The sequence below is a fragment of the Leptonotus elevatus genome, chromosome 19 (assembly GCF_054856555.1).
Source record: "Leptonotus elevatus isolate MCC_2025b chromosome 19, RoL_Lele_1.0, whole genome shotgun sequence".
Lineage (NCBI taxonomy): Eukaryota > Metazoa > Chordata > Actinopteri > Syngnathiformes > Syngnathidae > Leptonotus > Leptonotus elevatus.
In genome coordinates this window covers 16,761,501-16,784,957 of record NC_141257.1, presented here as the reverse complement: position 1 = coordinate 16,784,957, position 23,457 = coordinate 16,761,501, and the positions used below count along the sequence as shown (strand labels likewise).

The 23,457-nt window shown below is 40.6% G+C and overlaps 2 protein-coding genes and 1 pseudogene across 7 annotated transcripts in view; 2 read left to right on the top strand and 1 right to left on the bottom strand.

Moving 5' to 3' along the window:
• Positions 1–23,457, top strand: part of asns (asparagine synthetase) — a 72,817-nt gene that overhangs the window by 15,096 nt on the left and 34,264 nt on the right. The window contains exons 2-6 of one of the 4 annotated variants that reach the window (XM_086063588.1): positions 8,309–8,360; positions 16,935–17,190; positions 22,265–22,502; positions 22,956–23,141; positions 23,221–23,322. In XM_086063588.1, coding sequence (XP_085919714.1) covers positions 16,942–17,190; positions 22,265–22,502; positions 22,956–23,141; positions 23,221–23,322 — 775 coding nt within the window. In that variant the 5' untranslated portion in view covers positions 8,309–8,360; positions 16,935–16,941. Of the gene's footprint in view, positions 1–8,308; positions 8,361–16,399; positions 16,755–16,934; positions 17,191–19,123; positions 19,261–22,264; positions 22,503–22,955; positions 23,142–23,220; positions 23,323–23,457 lie in introns of those variants that run through there. The other 3 variants (XM_086063589.1, XM_086063587.1, XM_086063590.1) reach the window with 3 other exon arrangements.
• The window catches only part of LOC147158174 (uncharacterized), a 33,967-nt gene continuing 10,693 nt past the window's right edge, over positions 184–23,457 (bottom strand). Inside the window, exons 2-6 of one of the 3 annotated variants that reach the window (XM_086063592.1) lie at positions 18,944–18,999; positions 18,759–18,853; positions 5,798–5,876; positions 5,543–5,611; positions 184–910 (exon numbers count right to left, since the gene is read on the bottom strand). In XM_086063592.1, the coding sequence (XP_085919718.1) occupies positions 904–910; positions 5,543–5,611; positions 5,798–5,876; positions 18,759–18,853; positions 18,944–18,999 (306 nt within the window). In that variant the 3' untranslated portion in view covers positions 184–903. Of the gene's footprint in view, positions 911–5,542; positions 6,425–6,495; positions 8,045–18,758; positions 18,854–18,943; positions 19,000–23,457 lie in introns of those variants that run through there. The other 2 variants (XR_015091475.1, XR_015091474.1) reach the window with 2 other exon arrangements.
• Positions 12,448–16,339, top strand: LOC147158175 (uncharacterized; annotated as a pseudogene).

Below are 23,457 nucleotides of genomic sequence, written 5' to 3'. Positions count from 1 at the left end.
AAGCCCTCAAGAGCCTTGGAGTGAAGGGACTGCACATTAGGAAGGCATCAGAAACATCATGGATGCTGCTGAAAAGGCGTCAAGATGGCTCTGGATCAAACGGGGTAATCCATGGATCACACAAGCTACTCAGAGACAAATCAGGGCCTGATCAACCTGGCTGGGTCACCTTGGAGAGGTGTATGATGCTGTGGGACCCAAAACACCCGAGGAACCCAGGATACATCACTGAGGATGTGTTTGAGTTGCACTACAAGTGTATGTTAAGAATAAGTAATATTACTATTACTACTACTACTACTAATAATAATAAAAATGAATACTACTACTACTGTCATGGATCACAAAATTTGAGGTAATCTAGTGTAATTCAAATGTATAATCATGGCAGTGTTTCAGTGAACATAAACAAAAAGCAGCACATTTGTTTGGTTGGTTGTATTCTGAACATGCAAATAATATACACCACAAACACAACAAACAAAGAAGAAAAGGATATTAGTGCTACATGTGCAGTCAAAACAACATAGAAAGAATACGAATTTGAATAATAATAATAATTTGAAATTATTTTCCTATGTAAGACTCAAGTTTTGAACTTCAAGTTTCTGAGGAGAGCAGTGACTCTGGAGAATGGAGAGCAAGAGGGGAAGCGAGAAGGGGAGCGAGAGGAGCGAGACGTGCAAGAGGGCCAGGCAGGTTTACGTAGGTTATGAAGATTTCAGGATCAACTAAGCATGCAATTTTTTGTAATTGTCATAATAAACATTGCTGTTACCAAGCACTTGCTACAATGTTCTCTTCTATAATTTACAGACTTGTCTATTTTGCATGTATAAAAAAAAAGAATAAGTTTTTGTGTCCTCTTTGGATTGCTGTCAGCCTCTGTTTATGGACCAGATATCAAGTCCTGGAGAAAACAAAAACAGACGTCAATTTTGACAGTTGCATTACTTATTCAGTGTAACCAAATATGTAACACACATTATTTGGACGTAAAAAAATAAAATAAAATTGTAACACGATTTGGACATCCAACATGTAAGGAGCTCAGTTGTATTTTTGTCATAGTACAGGTGATTAAAAAAGAATACGGAAAATCATGCAATATTTCAAAAACAAAAAAACAATATCAATCTTAAACTTGAAGACACGTGATGTACATACCTTCGAGTTTTTACAAGTGCTGAATGTGGCCACAACCGTATGTTGTATGGACAACATCAAGCCGTTTTGAGAATTCCCCCTTTTACTCCCTTATCAGCTTGATGTTGTCTGCTGCCAGTGATGGCCACATGGAGCACTTGCAAAGTATGAAATAAAAAAGGAAAGAAGGATTCAAGAAATTCACTCTGGGGTAACAGAACATAAAATTAATCTATATGCCGATGATATTTTACTTTATTTAGAAAAGCCTGCTATTTCGTTAGGGGAAGTATTTAACTTAATAACCTAAATTCTCACAGGTTATCAGACTATTCTATTAACTGGACAAAATCAACACTTCTACCTATTACAGAAAATTCATGGAACCCTGCAAGCCAGGACCCACAACTACTCATTTCCTATAGGTAATTTAAAATACTTAGGCATAAAAATCTCACCTAAATTAACTGATTTAATTAATTTAAATTTTACTCCACTTCTGGATAGCATTTATAGTGACTTGGAGCGCTGGAATAATCTTCTTATTTCTCTAATAGGACGAATAGCCACTATTAAAATGAAAGTTTTACCCATAATAAACTATTTTTTCTCAATGATTCCATTTAAACCTACGGCTAACTGGTTCCAGTTGTTGGACTCAGCCGTTACAAAATTTTACTGGAATAAAAAAAAAGCAAAGATTAGTCTATCTACTCTTCAGAAAAATAATCCAAAGGAGGTCTAGAGGCACCAAATTTTATGCACTATTATATAGTCAACCAGCTACAATATATTATTTTATGGCACAACCCAATAGAGATACTAACTGTTGGCTGGAACTAGAACAGAAGGATATTCGGATTCACGGCATGCCAGTGGGTTAATTCTGTGGGTGCTGCCCCCCCTGGCTGGGCGTGGGCGGGTCTGCCCCTCTGTTGGCTGCTGGGTGGCGGCTGCGTCTTGGCCGTTCCCTGGGTCTCTTGGGGGTGCTGCGTTGCAGGCTTTCCCTGGTGTCTGGGACGGCGCCGTTCCGGCGCGGTCCGTCGCTCTGGGCCCGGCGACGCGGTTCGGGGCCTGTGGGCCGCCGGGGTGCCCGGTGGTTCCCTCTCCCCTCCCACTTCCTCCCCCTTGCTGCCTCTCCCTCCTCGCCTCTCCCCGCCCGTCCTCCGCCTCCCTGTCCCTTCTCCCTCGTCACCCTTCCTCCTCCTCTCCCCCTCTCTCTGCGGCCCTGCCGCTGCCCCCTGCCCTTCTTGTCGTCTCCTTCCCCCCTCCCTTCCCCCTCCCCGGTACACCTTCCTTCCCCTCCCCTGGGCCGGGGGCTCCATCCATGGCCTGGGTCTCGGTGCTCCGGGGGCCGGCGGGGGTGGCTGGGGTTTGATGTCGTGCCCGCCCCCGCTCCGGTGGGCGTCCTGGCACCTCGGGCGGGACCCAGTATCCGGGGGGCGAGCCCTATCGCCCCCGCCGGACTGGTCCCTTATGCCCGCCGGGGTCCCGGTGGGGTGGGGTGGGGGCTTGGTGGGCGGGTGCGCCTCCTGCCCTCGCCCGGTTGGGGAGGGCCCCGCTGGTCGCTCCTCTTAACTCACTACACTAGGTTTGCACAATACACTTTTATAGACATATAAGGCACATAACACACTTTGGGGGGTGGGGTAGGGTGGAAACACCGTCTTCCCCCTACAACTCCCCTCCAATTTTAATGCACCACACAACGGGGGGGGGGCTTGTGGGGGTGCCATCGGTTGGGGACCGCGGTATAGAGCTGTGCTGCGGTCCCCTGTCCGTGTCACCGCCCCCCCCCCCCACCCTATCTATTTTTTTTAATGCACCACATACACTCAGTAACATGCTTGGGAGGCGGGTGGATCGGAGCGTGGGAATATCATTTCCCTCGGCTCCGGTTCACCTGCTCCTAATTTTAATGCACCCCACACACACACACTTGTATATACACTGGGTGGGGTCACATTCACGGTTTAGGGGTAGAGTTCGCCAGTCGGCGAGCTGGCGGACTCAGTAACAGGGGTTAACTTTCACAAAGAACGCTGGGGTGACGACCGGGGCCTTCCCCCGCTGGGCCTGGGGTTCGGGGGTGTCGGCGGTCCTCCGGTGCCCCCATCTCCCCTTCTGCCCCCGGTGTTCCGTCCCTCCACGCGGCGGGGGGTGGGGTGGGGCGCGGCTGCCCTCTCCGCTCCACTGTCCGGCCCCTCGTCTGCGCCGGTGCCTGGGTGCGGGTGGTCCCCCGGGGGCTGGGGTCGGGGTGGGGGGTTGGGGGCTGCGGTTGGTCAGGGTGGGGTCGGGGGGGCGGCTTTGTTGGGGGGGGGGGGGGGGTTGCGAGGTGGGGGGGGGGTGTCTGGGGGATTGGGGGCGGCTGGGGCTGGGTTGGGGTGGATGGCGGGGGTGGATGGGGGGCGGGGGGTCGTGGGGGTGCGGGGGTTGGGGGCCGGTGGGGTGCCTGGCGGGGCCCGGGGGTCGTCCTTTGGTGCTGCCGCGGCCTGGGGGGGCCCTGAGGTGTTGCGCTTGCTCTGTCCTGGCAGGGGTCGACGGCTCCCCTCTTTGGTGGAGATTTTCATGCATGCCAGATCCACCACACAGCATCTACCGAAACTCAGACACAATCTGCTTCCTCCTCAGGTCATTGAATCGGTGGAGGCTGGTGTCTGTGGATCTCACTCGGCTTCGTCTGTCCTTCCTTCCTTCCCTCAGTCTCTCCTTCGGTCTCTTGAGGTCTCCCTGATTTTTTATTTTTATTTTTTGGATTTTTTTGAATTTAGATGTTTCTTGGGTTGGGGAAGAATTCTGGTGGGTGGCCCGGTGGGTGGTGTCTGGTCGGTGCTGGATTTCACCTTCCTTGGTTTTCTTTGGTCCCCTCGGGTCCCCTCGGGTCTCCTGACGGCGGTGTTCGGTTTAGGTGAACGGTATGGGATTTTTTCTAATAGGTTTTGGTGAGCTAACAAATACACATACACATACTCACCCACATACAAAAAAAAACAATTATATATGTATATATATATATATATATATATATATATATATATATATATATATATATATATATATATAAAAAAATTAAAAAAAAGCAATGATGATGACATTTCCGAATGAACAATACTGAGCTCTTTAAAAAACAAAAAAAAAAAAAAATATATATATATATATATATATGAAATAAAAACTGGAAGGTATGTACAACACATGTGTCCAAGCTAGAGTGTTTCAGTTTTTAAATATCGTGTGATGATTTTGGTGCATTCTTTTTTTAATTGCCCTGTAAATTTGAAGGAAGCACTAATAGTCGCATGTAGTAGTATAGTGGATTAGAGTATTTGTTGTTAGCATAAAATGTCTGCATTACGCACTTGGGTAATATATGCAATACCTGTCCATTTCATTTAATTACATTAGGTGTAGAAAAAGTCACAAACAATAGAATATACTAAAATGAAAAATATTTGGTGGTCACGTTCACTGTCACGTTACAATGCACCATATTCCTGGACATCCTCACAGGATGGGCAGAAGAAAGCGACAGATGGAATCAGATCATTTTAATCTGCAGCCCCTTGTCAGGTTGATGGAACATTTTGAATACAAATTCAATTTCAAAATAGGGTAAATCAAGACACATACAATACATTTTAGGCACAATTAACTCAGATTCAGCCCAGGAAATAAACAAAATTGCAGGTTAAGTTTAGCATGAGGTCTTCCTGTTAAGTACACAATAGGTGATTACTTTATAATTGATGGTAAACTTTTACACAAACCATAAATTTGCCTCTTGTGCTTGTGTGCTCGCAAGCAAACCAAAAGTGGTTTAATTATGTCCTTGATCCATCTGACAAATGTTTTTTGACCAGTAACCACCCCAGCCAGTTGGAAGACAACAATAATAGGACCACAAAAAAAACAAAAAAAAACTTGAGCCCGGATTACAGTAAAATACAATCTAATAAAATGAAATTTACAAAATGAAGTTTCTTTGTTATATTTTGACACACATCAAGAGAATGGGTAACGCCTTTATCCGCATGTTTGCCTTTTTCTGGATCTTTAGAAAGGAAGAAAAAAATTGGAATCTGAACTACAATTCTAAAGGTGAAAAGCAAATATAAAGATCTGACCTGATGATGACCTGATCTGCCTCATCACAGTCGATATTCAAAACTGATTCTTCCAGCTCAATACAATGTAATTCACCAGTAAATTAAAAACAAAATTATGATTTCAATCATCTCATGAAAAGTTAGAGATGTAAGGAATTACAATTTGAAAACATGCCGCAATGAGATAGGTGGCACATAGTCATAATCATATGGATCAGAGGCCAGTTCTCCATCAAACTCTATTCTGATCATTAAGTACGGAATTATAGAGGGAATAATTGGTGACTTACACAGTGTTCTCCAGATTGTTTTCATTTTCCTCTTCAAAAATGGCATCCTGTAGCTCCACTGATTTCATGCTACAAAGATAAGAAAGCACAAACAAAACAAATGTTATACTCAAATTATAAAAGAAGACATAATTGTTTACCTTTCTTGCAGCAACTACAGCAAAATTGTTATGCAATAAGTAAGACATAATTTGCCTTCACATGTTCTAAATATAGAACTAAAAAGTCCCATAAAATTAAAAAAATTTAACTTACCTATCCGATTCCGGACGTAAATGGCCTACGGGGTGTTGAAGTAGAGTATATGGGCAATGTTTTTTCAGGCTTTTCATAGCTACAAAGATGCACAGTTACGATGCAGGTGACATGTATGCAAAGGTTGTAACAGTGGAAGTACATTTTCATATGCGATTTGATTAGCACCTTATTTTTACAGTTTACCTTCTAATAATTGTCAGACGTTTTCAACACAAATTGTATTTGATTATGCAATGTTGTAAATTATTCACGACTGTTTTTACACTGGAGCAAGTTATTGTTCGGTGTGGCATATTGCATGGAATGGAAAACATCAAGAAAGATTTGGGCAGTGGCTTTTGTTTCACCAGGTGAGAAATTATTAAATCACAACGGACGCTTGCACAAATAAAATAAGCCCTAATACATGACGGGCTTATTCAAAATACACAATGCGGGTCCGCTACGCCCCCCCCCCCCCCTCCCCCAAATAACTCAAGATGGTAGCAATGCACTCAATCAATAATCGCTCACGGAGCTACCATAACAAACCACGCTCTATGATTTGTTAGCAATGCTACCATTAGCATACTGCGTGTCTAGTTGTTTTAGTTATTTTCTGGTAGATTTTTAAATAGTGCTTACCTTTCAAGCCAATTGTGGGTAATTTTTCATACGCAGAGCTATTTTCTGGTAGATTTTTAAATAGTGCTTACCTTTCAAGCCAATTGTGGGTAATTTTTCATACGCAGAGCAGCTCTAAGCGTTCTCCATTGCAGGTCTTGTTTATTGCCGATGTATTGACCTTTTGCATGTAACGTCACAGCCCTCATGGGAACGCCCCCTACGGGACACTGGACGACAGAAGAGCCACTTGCCTGTATTGTAACCATTGAATCTCGTACAGCGTAAAGTCCTTTATCTAATCGATTATCTTATAAAATGGTAATATCTTGCTGTGCAGTCGGTTGTACAGACAGACAAAGGAGTAAGCCAAATGTTGCTTTTTATCGCATACCTACTAATGAAGACAAAATACGTCGATTAAAGCAGCTCACAAAGTATTCACGGACTTGCAGCGATCATTTTTTGCGAGGTTAGTAGATAAATGTTGTAACTAGTAGATAAATGTTCATACATTCTACTAATAAACGTACACTCTAACAAAGATTGTAACAGAGGTGTCGAATTGCGTGTTTCAAATCACATTAATGAGCCAGATAGTTAGCGTCCACTCCAACTGCACGAACACACAGCTTAGTTTTAAAATGTACTTTTTTCAAAACTATCAAGTGCATTTGACTGTTTAATAATTCGTCTTTGTGCTTGGAGTTTTTCACTCTGGAGTCATATTTATGAAATTACTGCATAGCTTGCCACTACGATAGTCATTTGTTCCATGCTAGTAAACATAGTAACATAACGTGTTATTAAATATGTCATTAATTAATGAAATTACCTATGATTATTTATATATATATATATATATATATATATCTATAATTATCTATTTAATTGATTATTTCATGGTCACTGTGTTGCGGTGTTTCATGAATTTATTTTATCTGTCAAACTCACCCAACAAAGTTTGGTGGTCAGGTCCTAACACCTGATTGGTCACCCTGCTCACCAAGTCAAGGCAAATCAATTTCAGAATAATAAATTGATGCAGAGTGAGTAGCTAGTAAACACAATTCAATAGGCTGGGTGGCACTATTGACCTCGATGGGTGCGTTACCATTAGACTCAGATTTACGCTCTCATGAGGTGCTTTTTGAGATGTGTTGAAATGGAAGAAAAGGAAGTTGGAAGTAAAGGGCCACTCACTTTTGTGTCAGAATTGCTTCCTGAGGGGAGAACAAGTCTTTTTGAGCCAAGACTGCCGTGGCTCCATACACGCATTCTATTTATTCTCGTGACATTCATGAGGAGCTGTTAGCGTGATATGACCGCCTACAAGAACTCGCGAGAGTCGAGGCGGGACATTACGAGAACTACGCCTCAGAAGGAAATCACTCTTCAATGGAAACACCTAAAAGTCAAAACTGTACTTTAGCGAAATAGTAGAAACATCACTTTTATTTCTATGTTGGTTTTGCACAATAACAAGCCTCGATCACTCTATATCAGCAAAGAAATTCATCACCTTAGCCATCATGTTACCTCTACAGGCAGAAGCAGTCGATTAGACAAAATTTGAGTGAATCACTAACTTTGACGGGCGAGTTTGACAGATAAAATTCATTCATGAAACGCTGCAACACAGGAACATGAAATAAATAAATACAGAAAGAATTATATATATATATATATATATATATATATATATATATATATATATATATATATATATATATATGTAGGTAATTTAATTAATGACACATTTATTTAATTATTGGTTTATTTAATTCCATATTTAATTGATAATTTACATTTAATTATTTCATGACACATTTAATTATTTAATGATATATTCATTTATTTAATTTTGATTATCACCACTGTTCTTCGTTTTTCTGTTTTCTTAAGAGTCTGAGTTGGAGTTTGGGCTGTCCTCGAAGCTGGTTTCTTCTTGTTTGTGGTAATAATTTCCATCCCAACTGTAGAAAGTTAAAAGTTTTCATGCACGCAGTGTCGTACGCTAGCTAACACCATAGGCTAATGCTATGTTCGGGACTCCACAGGGACGCGCATGACGTCACTCTCCACCACTCCACCACTTTTTAGAGCTTTTATCTTATCCCCAAAGATAAAAGCTGATAGGTGCAATCAGATTAAAAACAGTTAGGGTCTTCGTACGCATCTGGGCATTGGTGGAGCATGCATGATATAGAAAAAGCTTAAATATAAAGAATTTAAACGGCACATTGCACCTTTAACTAATTTTAATGCACAAACATTTGGGACACTGCAAAAAAATCATTTTTGTAGCATGATACCACTGTTCTGGGGAGGGGGGGGTGTCTGGGAGTTTGGGGGCCGAGGTTGTGGTGGGTGGGGGGCGTGGGAGGAGCGTGGACTGTAGGCTGTTGGGGTGCCTGGTGGGGGGCGCTCCTGGCTCCTGGGTTTGCTCTCCGGCCGGTGGCCCCTGCAGGGCCTGGGGGTTGTGCCTTGGCGCTGCCGCGGCCTGGGTGGCCCTAGGGGGTTGTGCTTGCTCTGTCCTGGCCGGGGTCAACGGCTCCCCTCTTTGGTGGAGGTTTTCATGCATGCCAGATCCACCACACCAGCATCTACCGAAATTTAAACACAATCTGCTTCTTCCTCTGGTCTGTAGAGGCTGTCTGTGGATCTCACTCTGCTTCATCTATCCTTCCTTCCTTTCCTCAGTCTTTTCTTTGGTCTCTTGAGGTCTCCCTAATTTGTTGGAATTTAGATGTTTCTGGGGTTGGTGAAAAATTCTGGTTGGTAACCCAATGGGTAGTAGGTGATGTCTGGTCGGTGCTGGATTTCACTTTTCTTTCTTTTCTTTGATCCTTCCTTGGGTCTCCTGACAACTTCACGACTCTGGAGCTGGATTCTGAAGTATTCGGTTTAGGTGAACGGTATGGGATTGTTAGGTGAATTAATGAGCGCACACACACACACACACACACACACACACACACACACAAAAAGAGAGAGAGCAACGATGATGACATGTCGAATCGGTAAGATTACCGAATGAACAATACTGAGCTCTCTCAGAAAAAAAAAAGTAGTGAACCAGTCACATTGCGAAAACAAGAAGCGCAGAGGCCGTGCGAAACAAACAAAGCTAACATGCACGCTGCAATTCATTCTGTTCTCGAAGAATTACTCACAGTTTCCATGTTGAATGTAGAACAGTTCATGTTCGCCCAAATATGAACGAGTTCATGAACTTTCGTTCATTGAAGTCATTAAAGTACAACACTGCCTGTTTCTTTTTTTTTAGTTGGCTGTTCTTGTGACCAACCTTTCTCTTCATGGCAAGTTTGGAAAAAGACATGAATAGGTCTGGGTGGCAGGATATCTTTTCCTTCCACTTAGTGCCACTTCAGAGTTATGTTTCGCAGAAACCTATCATAGGGTAGGTCATAGGGCCCACAAAATATAATCCTGCGGGCCGCAGGTTTGAGACAACAAACACTGACACAAACCCTAATCTGCTCATTAATTCCTTTTTTTTTTTTAAGTCACTGTAAATGTTAAACTACAGTACAGCAAAAGCGTAAACAATTACTTATTCATTAAATGGGTGTCAATCTTTATATATTGTAAGGAAGGGAACATGTTCACAAATACATTTATTTATTGAAATATTACATTTACTAATGCTTTATTCTGTGTTGTCATTGCCTGTAGAAAGTTGGAACTTGTGGAGTTATGTGCAATTTGGGTGTCTAGGAACCAAAATATTGGATATGTGTCACTTGAAATGGTTTTGGAGAGAGGTAAACATAATCCACAAAAATAATCTAAAATTTACTTGATTGATTTTAGACAGCAAAGGACTTATCAAATACAGGGTAAATTTAACTTACACTATCTATTATGTAACAATAAAAAAAAGTGTTACTGATAAAAACTGAATAAAACTTGCAGTGAAAAATGTAGTAAAATATACCCACTGCCACCGGTCTGCACCGCAATATATGCATGCCGTAGCGTGACCTCAACGGCAAGTGGAAGTCTTCCGCCCAGAGGAGGAATGATTTTCATTTTCTAGCTAATCAGAGTGATCTCCATTTTGTACACTGCAATTGATAGCACAAACCATGTCTAAAAAGTACAATAACTTTTACTTATTCACAATTATGAACACTGCTTTTTACTTAGATTTGTTCCTGCTTGTATTTTTTAATATGTTTGACATTTAATTTTATGATACCCTTAGAGTAATTGGTCTCACAAACAATAACTCAGCCATGTACGACACTTAGCAATGAAAGGAAGAGAGCTACTTCCAATGACAGAAGGTCTGAGGGGTGACCGTGTTACGTTGTGTACGCAAGTGTTTTAAAATACATACATACGTGAAATACTTCAGTATGTATTTTAGTATATGTACTTATGAACTAAGTAGCTTAGTACATATTTTTTTATTTATGCACGTACTTGCGTGCATTAAGTACGTAGGGTTTCTCACTCATGAAGACTCTGAACAAATTTATGATGAAATATTTTCATTCTCCTTTATTAATGTGATAATTTTTGTTGTTGTTTACGTTTCATCCAACACAGTAATTTTGAGTAGTAGTGTACTAAGAAATTGTGAGTATATTTTACTCAACTAGACAAAGTGCAATTTCTGCAGAAATTGCGTGGAAATCCTGAAAAGCTGAATGCTATTAGCTGAATGCTATTAGCCGAATGCTAAGATTTGAATGCGTGTGCTTATGAAGTAAATTGAAAGATAAATTATGTGAAAATTACACATTTTTAATTGTAGTTAAATGACAAATGAATAAAAAAAAATTAACTGCAATCTGTCTAAAGTGAGATTTAATCATTTCAGAGAAATTATGATCCATTTCTTAATCTGATAGTCAGTTGGTATTTAACCATCAAATGTACTAAAATGTGATCCAAGCGAGGTTTGAACCAAGGTTCTCCGTGGTGGCAGGTAATTGCTCTAAGCACTGACCTAACTTGACGTGTTCAAAGCCATAGCTAATGGCATATTTATTTTGAAAAGTGGCATCTGATGCTGACAAATTTCAATGTCTGTCCCATTGAAAATGAATGGGAAAAAGTTGATATTTAACATTAAATTGTGCAAATACTGTAAGTAATGTTGAATCAGACGATATATCACCCAGGAGGCGTGAATTTTTTAAGCAAGTTGAAATTTGAAGGGTGTAAATCGGAAGTATTATCTGTGAGTTGTTACTCGGCAAAAAAGTGTGTAGAATAAAAATCACAATAGCGTGGAAATGCTTCACAATTCCCACAAATAATATTAGTAATTGGTTGTAGAATGTAATCAGAAATGTTAGGTAAACGCTACCCAACATATTTAAGTATTTCATAATTACTGAATTGATGTGATGTTTAACCACACTGTATAGTTTATATTTACCAATTAAAGTGGCTGCAAATTGTTACCCTACATTTATTGGGTAAATTCTTATAGGTTGTTTTATTTTCCAGTGAGGAAGCATCAAATCAGCATTAGGCACATGGACCTGCAGTGTCACAGGCTTTAGTGTGGCGGAGGGAAGGTTAAGGCAAGTGAATTCAGTTAATTATTAATTAGTTAGTTATTTAGGTAATGACACAAAAAGGCATACAAAGGTGCTAGATTTAATCCAAAACCTAAACAAAAACTGAGACTCCTGAAGCAGGAGCCAGGCTTAATACAAAGATAACAATTAACATGACCTATGACTATGCGCAGAAAAAAAGCATGCCCAACCGGTATAGTATGGCCTGGGTGACGTTAACCACTGACTGAACAATGCTTTCGCACAGGAGTCTGCAAGCCAGCCAGAGCTGCATTTGGCTCTTTGATTGTTCTGCTGTGGCTCTCTGTGACTTTTTTGGAAGATAAAGAGTATTTCTTTCTTTATTTTAATTCTGTTAATTTTTTAAATGAAGGCTAATTTTAAATTTGAAGATTACAGTGCTCTTGTAACATTAAAATAAAGCAGTTTTTTCTTTGTCACACAAAAAAATGCATTGCAGTCATCGGTCCAATTCTAGATGCGATGGGGAGCCATCTCAACACATCTTGGAGCAATTCTGAGAAGAACTTGGTGGCTGTGAGCCTCAGTTCCCTCAATTAGACCAATAAGATGGACGATATTCCTCCTGTTTCTCCCCTCTAAATCAGTTAGCTTGGTGTTTGTCCATGCCTTCTTTACATCTCGGCTGGATGACTCTAATGCATTTTGCGAGTCAGCCAGCCTTCCCTCAAGCATCTCCATTTGGTCCAAAATGCTGCTGCTCGCCTACTAACTGGAGCTTGTAAAGGGAGCATATAACTTCAATTCCGGCCTCCCTTTACTGGCTTCCTGGACACTTAAGATTTCATTTTAAGATTATTTTATTTGCTTAGAAATCTATAATTGGTCCCGCCCCACCTTACCTATCTTGGCTCTTCCACCCCTATGCACCTGCCTGGGATCTTAGGTCAGCGGACCAGACGTTACTGGAGGTACTTGGGACTAAGCGTGTGGTGGCCGTGGCTCAGGGTGTAGAGACGGTTGCTCAGTAACCAGAAGGTTGGCTGTTCGATCCCCGCTCTCCCCAAGTCATGTTGTTTTGTCCTTGGGCAAGGCACTTCACACACATTGCATCCAGTGCTACTCACACTGGTGTATGGATGGTGCGAATGTTTGGTAGTGGTCGGAGGGGCCTTCCGTCAGCCTGCCCCAGGGCAGCTGTGGCTACTTAAGTAGCTTACCGCCACCACAGTGGAAATGTGTGAGTGCATGAATAATGTATCCATTCCTCTGTAAAGCTTCTTTGAGTGTCTAGGAAAGCGCTATATAAATCCAATGCATTAGTATTATTATAAGCAAAGGCTCAGAGAGGATCAAGCCTTTTCCCATTTTCTCTTTTGGGTTTGGGCCCAACTCAGCCGAATTTGTTTTGTTGGAAGCAGACCAGTCAGAGATGTTTCAAAGTTGCAACACAAAAATCTATGCATTTTATTACAGATATATCTGGAGACCTTCAACAATAAGCATTAAAGCAAAGACTGATGAGGTCTGATCTAAACATTGATCAGTCGCTCCTAGTGGTGCAACGGATCATCATTGATCCGTGGTCGGTTTGGATTGGGCACATGTCAGCATTTTTCAGTGTCTTCAAATCCAGCGGTGGTTTCCACATCTCAGCATTTTGTACTGGACATTACTTTTGTTATCACACGACCTTAATGTTTTTCTGTCTAAACTTCTGTCTCGGGTCGTCAAAAGTACAAAAGGTAACTGGTAGTTCAATCATCAAGTAATATGATTACCGATACACATGTTCACTCAGGATCTAATGATCAACATGAACAATCACTGTATATAGTAGGGATGAGCCGGATATCCGTACAACACGAAAATAATGAAATATTTCCAGATACGAATATAACCCGGACATAATTCTTTATCATCTGTGTCCGTGCTCCAGCGCTCCTCTCTCACTGCAGGCTGCTTCTTTTTTTTCCTCCGTGCTGTGAGCGACTCAGTCGCACAAGCCCCCCCCCCCCCTAATTAATTAAAATAATTTGTAGCTATACTCACTCATTAGAAGCTCATCTGCGCGTCACGCTCAGGGAAGTCATTTACGACGCTCCGATAGGTCTAAAGTAGCATTTGTCAGAAAAACACCTGTTTCCTTGATTATTGTATTTGGAGAATGATTCAGAGCGCCTTGTTCTGGGATGGAATTAGCTGCCGGCAAGCTACAGCTCGACTCCGGTGGGAGCGGGACACTGAATTTTGCCTCATGGCCTGGACTCAAACCACGTCTATCAGATCTCTTCCAATACCTTTAATAACATCATGTTTTTTTGTCTTTTCTTTTTTGCGCGCCACTTTTTTTGTTCAGTTTGCAAAGCATGACGGCGATGATGGCACGCACACTAGCTACCACTTTTATTTTCAACTTGCATCACGTCATCGAGACTCATCGTGACTGACAGAAGTCAAGTGATTAAGTCATTTCCGACATTGTATTTACAAAATAACTGGCTGTTTATTTCCCTGTTTTTGTTCTTTCTTTCTTTTTTCTTTCTTTCTTTCTTTCTTTCTTTCTTTCTTTCTTTCTTTCTTTCTTTCTTTCTTGACGCAGTTGATCCTTCCACCTCCAGCTCTGCCTCCTGTCTTTTCCTCAGTGGCACTGTCTCCAGACCAAACAACATTGCTGGTCTCACTACAGTCTTATAAACCTTTCCTTTCATTTGAGCTAAAACTCTTCTATCACACATCACACCTGACATTTTTCTCCACCCGTTTCAGCCTGCCTGCACACGCTTCTTCACTTCTTTTCCACACTCTCCATTGCTCTGGACTGTTGACCCTAAATACTTAAACTCCTCCACCTTCTTGGTCTCTTCTCCCTGTAACCTCACTCTTCCACTTGGGTCCCTCCCATTCACACACAGATACTCACACACAGCTTTCTCCAGATCTACAAAGACACAATGCAGCTCCTTCTGACCTTCTCTATCAACATCTTCAAAGCAAATACTGCATCTGTGGTAATTTTTTTTTGGCACTAAACCATACTGCTGCTCACAAATGTTCACCTCTGCCCTGAGTCTATCTTCAACTACTTTTTCCCATAGCTTAATTATGTGGCTCATCAGCTTTATTCCTCTGCCACAACTCTGCACGTCTTCCTTGTTCATAAAAATGGGCACCAGCACACTTTTCCTCCATTCCTCAGGCATCTTCTCACTATCTAAGATCCTGTTGAACAACCCAGTCAGAAATTCTACTGCTACCTCTCCTAGACACTTCCATACCTCCACAGGTATATCATCAGGACCAAGTGCCTGTCCACTCTTCATCCTCTTCAATGCCCTTCTCACTTCATCCTTACTAATCTTTGCTACTTCCTGGTCCACAATAGTCCCCTCTTCTACGCTTTGTTCTCTCTCATTTTCCTCATTCATCAACTCTTCAAAGTACTCTTTTCATCTTCCCATCACTTTACTGGCATCTGTCAACACACTTCCATCCCTATCCTTTATTACCCTAACCTGTTGCACGTCCTTCCCATCTCTGTCTCTTTGCCTTGCCAACCTGTATAGATCAGTCTCTTCCTCCTAGCTGTCCAACCTAGCATACAAGTCATTGTAAGCCCCTTGTTTGGCCTTTGCCACTTCTACTTTCACCCTACGCTGCATGTCCCTGTACTCCTGTCTACTTTCTTCAATCATCTCAGTGTCCCACTTCTTCTTAGCTAACCTCTTTCTCTGGATCCACTTTTGCACCTCCTCATTCCATCACCAAGTCTCCTTATCCCCTTTCCTTCCAGATGACACACCAAGGACTGTCCTATCTGTCTTCCTGATCACATTTGCTGTAGTTGTCCAGTCATCTGGAAGCCCCTCCTGACCATCCAGAGCCTGTCTCAACTCCTTCCTGAAAGTCATACAACATTCTTCCTTTTTCAGTTTCCACCATTTCGTCATCTCTTTTGCCTTTGCGATCTTTGTCTTCCTCACCACCAAAGTCATCCTACACACTACCATCCTATGCTGTTTGGTTACACTCTCACCTACCACTACTTTGCAGTCGCTGATCTCCTTCAGATTACGCTGTCTACACAAGATATAGTTACCTGTGTACTCCTACCTCCACTCTTGTAGGTCAACCTATGTTCCTGCCTCTTCTGGAAGAAAGTATTCACAACAGCCCTTTACATTCTTTTTGCAAAGTCAACCACCATCTGTCCTTCTGCGTTCCTCTCCTGGATACCAAACTTGCCCATCACCTCCTCATCACCTCTGTTTCCTGCAACAACGTGTCCATTGAAGTCTGCACCAATGACAACTCTCCCACTTCTAGAGATGCTCAGCATAATTTCATCAAGATCCAACCAAAAGTTCCTTCTCCTCCAGCTCAGAACATTGATCATCACACCTTCGATTCCTAGATTCAGGATCATCACTCTGACACTCTTTTTACCTCCAGGACATTTCTAACAAACTCCTCCTTCACGATAACTCCTACTCCATTTCTCTTCCTATCTACACTATGATGGAACAACTTGTACCCTGCTCCTAAACTTCTAGCTTTGCTCCCTTTCCATCTAGTCTCCTGAACACATAGTATGTTCACCTTCCTCCTCTGCATCCTGTCAACCAGCTCTCTACCTTTTCCTGTCATCGTTCCAACATTCAAAGTTCCCACTCTCAGTCCTAGCCTCTTGGTGTTCCTCTTCTCTTTCTTCCTAAGAACACACTTTCCTCCTCTCCTTCTTCGACCAACAGTAGTCCAGTTTCCACCGGCACCCTGTAGGTCAACAGCACTGACAGCGGTCGTTGTTAACCCGGGCCTCGACCGATTCGGTATGGAAGTCATATATTTTATTCGCTTTGTTTGATTTGGCCAAAGTTTTATGTCGGATGCCCTTCCTGACACAACCCTCTGTATTTATCCGGGCTTATCTATCTTAAACAGTACTGTCATTTTCCTGGTATTCGGCCCCTTTCTCACAAAAAAAAATACATATATGTTTCTTACCACAGATCGAAGATGTGCGGTATTTGGGCTGTGTTTGGCAGTGATGAGTGCCTGTCAGCTCAGTGCACCAATGCAATGAGGATCGCACACAGAGGCCCAGACTCCTTCCGCTTTGAGAACATCAACGGATACACCAACTGCTGCTTTGGCTTCCACCGTCTGGCTATTTTGGATAAGCTGCATGGCATGCAACCATTGCATGTCAAGAAATTGCCTTTTTTGTGGCTGTGCTACAATGGCGAGATCTACAACCATCTCACAGTAAGAATATCCAAAATGTTTGCTATTTGCTCTTTGTGGTTATGTTTGGCCCACACAGGGATGAATTTCACATAAACTGTAGTAGAAGTGCAACGATAAATCTATTACTTGACAACTATTTGATTACTGAAGTAATCAATAATTATTTTGATAATTGATTGTTTAGGTACCTTGTTTTTCTGTAAGCAGACTGATTATCTTTGTGTTTATTCCAAATAAGATATTTGCAAACTGCTTTTACTTTGGAAAACAACAATTAACATTTTTGTAGTGACCGTGGCTCACTAGGTAAAGAGGGCCGTCCAGTAACCGAAGGCTGCTGTTCGATTCCCACTCTCTCCAAGGCAAGTGTCGTCTTGACCTTGGGCAAGACACGTCAAGTCAAGTTATATTCATTTATATAGCTCTTTCAAACAGCCTTAGCTGTCATAAAGCGCTTAACAGAAACACAACATAACACACGCATTGTCTCCAGTGCCGTTACACTGGTGTATGGCAGGTGTGAAAATGTTTGGTGGGCGCACACTGACAGCCACACCTCTGTCAGTCCTCTGCAGGGCATCTGTGGCTACATACGTAGTTTGAAGTTTGTGAATAATTTATTTATTTATATATATATATATATATATATATATAAAGAGAAAGTGCCATATAAATGTAATACATTATCATTATAGTAATACTACTACTACTACTACTAATAATAATTATAATTATGATTAATATAATAATTATAATTATAATTACAATTACAATTACAATTACATTAATATTAATATTAATAATAACACTAATAATAATAATAATTATTATTATTATTAGTAGTAGTAGTATTATTGATGGATGTTCAATACTACTTCTTTTTATACCGATACTCAAATCTTCAGTACTCGCGATACCGATACCAAGTGCTGATGCATTAGTATTTATGATACCTAAAATTTCCAAAATAAACAATGACAGATAATTTAACGATATAATAACTGCCTTTTTATCATGCCGCTGTGACATGCTAATAAGGTTAAAGAGCCTCCTAATATTATTAGTAGAGTGACGACCTTTAATAAAGCCTGTTTGGTCGCTATGAATGATTGTCGAGATTACTGTTTGTAGTCTAGATGCGAAAGCCTTAGCAATCATTTTAATATCAGTGTTAATTAGTGAAATCGCACGGTAACTTGATGGAAGGGTGGGGTCTTTTTCTGGCTTTAATAAAAGTTGAATTGCTGCTGTATTCATTCAGCCTTATTTATTAAGTGATTAATCATGATTAATCAAAATTCTAACATGTGATTAATCACATTTAAAATAAATAAATTATTTGATAGCTCTAGCAATACTTTTTGGTTTTATTACATGTCAAACATATAAACAGTATTTTTTTTCTTCAAAATAACATCAAACAATTCACACAAAAAAAGATATTGATGCCAAAAAACAATTATCTATCTACGAAAGTATCCAAGTATCTATTTACAATTTTAACTTTTTTTTTTAAAACTATAAAGATATTTACAAGTGCATGTGCATGTGTGCAGTTGTGTGTGCATGTTTAAAGTCTCATCCACCTTGATTGCGCATACTTTCTGGTAGAGGTGAAAGCATTGTCCTTTGTGCAACATGATCACACCACAAGGTCAGCATGATGCCATCCAAGGACCATCTTGACGTGGTGTGCACAATAAAAAATAAATAGATAAAAATCACCATTAACATATTTACTCTTGCAATGTGAAGAAATTTTTTTTTTTACCTTTCTTTACACTGCAACAGGAGGAGCTTGAGTAGTTCTGGTGCTGGATTCACAATCTAATGTAAGGAAAAAGGTACATTACAAAAAATACTTTTACTTGCATTAATTACCACCAGCCTTGTGTTCCTTATTCTGCACGGCCTCCAATTGATCTTTGATCATTTCATTTATTCAGTGGTTTTAACCGAACTGACCCAACTTTATGAAAAAAAAAAAGAAGCTAAACAGCCCTATGATGTTTGCTACCTGGCTTCTTTGGATCAATGTGGCGTGCTATTTCGATGCCGTTTGCCCACGAAGCTTCATCCGTTGAACGGGTAAGTCAAAGATATGTGCGATCACCCGGTGGCTTCTCACATCTTGACAAATTTCTTATCGCTAAGCTAATGCTCCTCCACGTGCTACCACTTACTTCCTTGTCTACTGTGGGCTTTTCCTACTCCCCCAACATTGTGGCTTTGCTCTGATCAAATCTACTGTTGGCATCTACTGCCAACCACACCTCATTACAATCATTTTTAAGCTCCACACTTGCTGGGGACGTGCAGGAGGTTGTTCTACGTCAAGCGCATAAAAAAACAAAAAACGCAAAACCCGAGTTATTTCGTGGATGGCGCTAAGCAATTAGATTAAAAATCTGAGTTAATTCGTGGATGGCAATGAATGAGTTAATCAATGATAAAATAATCGTTAGTAGGCACAAGGTGCAGCATTTTAAAATGATGATATAGCTTAGGACTAGACATGAAATTGTATGAAAATGTCACATCACGATTATATGACTAAAAATCATCCTGATTGTCATATTTAGAATTTAGATCAAATTATTTATTATTTTTCATTTAATCAAAGAAAATATTTAATAAAAATTAAATGGCACACAAAGGACCCTAACGATGTTCCTGATGTAAAATAAACTGAGCACTAAATTAATGCTTGCATAAGCGTAGCATTAACGAGGAATTTACAACAGGAGGAAAACATTATCATCATGGTCTGTAGTCGCCCGAGCTCTACAACTCGGCCTGCTATCAGTATTGGGACAAAGCCAGAAAAGGCTTGGAGAATAGTGTGTGTGACAAAATTAGCATACCTGGTAAGTGTGTATTTACTTGTTTACTGTAGGCTAGGCCAAGTCCCTGGAAAGAAGTAGAAGTATTCTGCGGTGTGTCAGCGAAATGGCCGTTTCTCAATGTTTCTGTCATTTGTCAGCAAAACGAGCATCCGCCATTGACGGACTGAGAAGGTCCCTTGGTACTGACTTGGTTATTGATGATTACATTGATGGATGAAAATCCACATCCAGCAATCCATAATCGGTCAATTTTTAATTAATCGTTAACAAAACTGGCATCTGTCATTGACGGATTGATGGACTTTCCATCAATATCGAAATCAAGCCCACCTCTGAAAAAGAGTGTAATGCTTTATAAACAATTAAGGACTTTTTTCATCATTTACCTTCAGACATATTTAATATATTTGAAACTAATCACAAACATGAAAACCTTTTACCTACAGTAACATGGGATGTGGTAGGAAGCTGGAGTCCCCAGAGAAAACCCATAAAAGTACAGGGATAGAATGTAAATTCCATACTGGAGGGCCTGAACCAAGATTATTTTATACACATTCATTAAAAAAGAATGTGGGCATGTATGTTAAACATATGGACACAATTGTTGGTGTCCTTCAATTAAACACAGTGGTCTCTGAAATAACTTAAAACTGACAAGACTGGAATTTTCCAACATGTCATTTGGGTAGATGAGACAAAAGTGGAGCTTTTTGCACTGTTTACACAGTGTACAGACAAATAAAGAGCCATTCACTGCAGAGGTTGTGAGTTCGATTCCAAGCTCCGGATTTCCTGGGTGCAGTTTGCATGTTCTCCCCGTGCTTGCATGGGTTTTCTCCAGGTACTCCGGTTTCCTCCCATATTCCAAAAAACATGCATGGTAGATTAATTGAACACTCTAAATTGTCCTTAGGTGTGAATTGTTGTTCGTCTATGTGTACCCTGCGATTGGCTGGGAACTAGTTCAGGGTGTACCCTGCCTACTGCCCGAAGACAGCTGGGATAAGGCTCCATTACTCCCGCGACCCTTGTGAGGAATAAGCAGTTCGCAAAATGGATGGATCATGGACATCTGTTGTGTTCGTGTTTTTCCATTTTGCAGTCTCATCAACTGCACTTTATGTAAATCCAGGTAACACGTTGACAACATCTGTTGCTGATTTTCAAAGTCTGGGCCCCTTAATGTAGCTTCCTCTAGAATTCCGGTGTGCATGCTGAGTGCCTGGTCTATAAAGCATTCACAGTAAGTGCTTGCAGACCACAAAGCCTAAGGTCCTTGTAAAGTTATGGAATACACTGTGAGATATTCCAACTCACGCATGAACGTTGTGCCCGAGGGACACCTGTACTAAACACTAAACTCAGCAAAAAAAGTTGCTTGCTGCAAAGAATTTACACTTATATTGGCACACATCTGTGAGATCAGAGTCTGAGATTCAAGATGCAGTATGTAGCCAGAGAATGTTAAGATACATGACTAAATTTGCAATACTTTTTTTTTCTTAAAAAACAAAGCAAAACTTTTCAATCAGAAATTAATCTGAAAGTGTTAGTATATACTTTTAGATTTAGTTGTCCCTCAATATTGATGGCATAGTGGAGAAACAGCCATGTTTGCTTCAGGTGGAAAATCAAAAGCAACAAGTGATGATATTTTTTTTCCCCGAAACATGGCAGGTTTATATTTGAAGCATGTCATTCAGATAAATTAATGGCCGCTTGATGGTATATAATATATGCTGCATGTTCATATATAGTATATATGTACATGCAGCATTTGCTCTTGCAGATAGATTGCAGTGGTTGAGAAATACTCAGTATGTAACCATGATAAAAAAAAATCTAGTTCAACCTAATGTTTCTATTTTGTTTCCAATCACACACTGACCAGAAAACATATGTGCATAAAAAAAATTGGGTGAATTAATTTGAGGAGTTAGAAATAGAATTTTTTTTTAAAGGTTTTCTATTTATGTTTGTGACTGAGAAATGTGAATACAGAGAAACATCCGAAGTCTACCACCATCCTAGTACTTGTTATGCTTCCAAATTGTAATTTAAAAGTGGCAAACAAATAACTTGCCAACCACCTGATTTTAAATTACTCAAGTATTTTTTTTAACTACACACTGCTCATCATTTATTATTAATGTGCATTAAAATTATTGTGACCGTTCTGGAACAACCTGAGATATATTCCATCTCTGTCACCATGTAATTTCTTCTTCAACTGTTTCTTTCAGCTAAACAAGCAATTTGAGTTTGATTGCCAGACAGAAGTGGACGGTGAGGTTTTGCTCCATCTGTATGATCGCTTTGGCATTCAGAAGGCGGTGTCTCTCCTGGATGGCACTTTTGCTTTTGTTCTGTTGGACACTTCTAACGGAAAAGTGTGCCTTGGAAGGGACACATATGGTGTGCGTCCTTTGTTTCGACTTCTTACTGACAGTGGATTACTTGGCGTCAGCTCCGAGGTCAAAGGTAATGGAATACATACAGTGAACCCCCGCTATTTGCAGGAGATAGGAACCGAGCCATGGCTGACACCCAATATGGTGGCAAAGTCCTACATGAAGCGAATTCACGTAATTCAACATACTGTAGTTCCTTGGTACCAGTAAACTACAAGATGGCGGAGAAGCGCTACATGGAGTTGTTCAACTTACTTCAGTATAGTTCCTTTGCACCAAGATGCCACAAGATGGCGCCTACGTGATAATGTTACATGAGGCAAGGATTTGGCCTGAGCAGGAAAACAGCAAATAGATGAGTTTTCAGCGAATAACGCAGGATAGGTTAAAAAAACAAAAGAAAAAATCTGCTAATCTAAGATGCGTATCTCAAACCTCGAGTATGCGGGGGTTCACCAACATTTTCAGTTAGGGGGAAGATACTGTGAGTTTGTTTTATTTAGCAGAGTTGTTTTTCTTCTAGGTCTTATGGATGTTATCCCTGCGTTGGACAATCCTGCCAAAATAACCCCATTTCTACCGGGACATTTTGAGGTCTTTGATTTGAGTCCCAATGGCAAAGTGAAATCCATTCAGTTGAAGCAATTTCATGAATGCACAAATGAGCCCGCTCATGCCATCTATGACACTGTGGGGAGACTGCCAGCAGGTAAGAACCGACCATCTTCACTGAATTTGTCTCACTTTAACAAGAAAAAGGCTTAAATGTTACCATTAAAATTTCCTAGGTTTTGATGAAGAAATTGTGAAGGCCAACATCAGAAGCCTGTTTGAAAATGCAGTTAGGAAACGTCTCATGTCCACGAGGAGGATTGGTTGTCTACTTTCAGGTACTTTTTTAAGCATTTTTCTATTCAAGTCATGTCAAGTTTATTTATATAGCTATTAATCACAAAATAGTCTCAAAAGGCTTCACACACTCACAGTTGGCAAATATTGACAACATTTACTCATCTTAACCACAA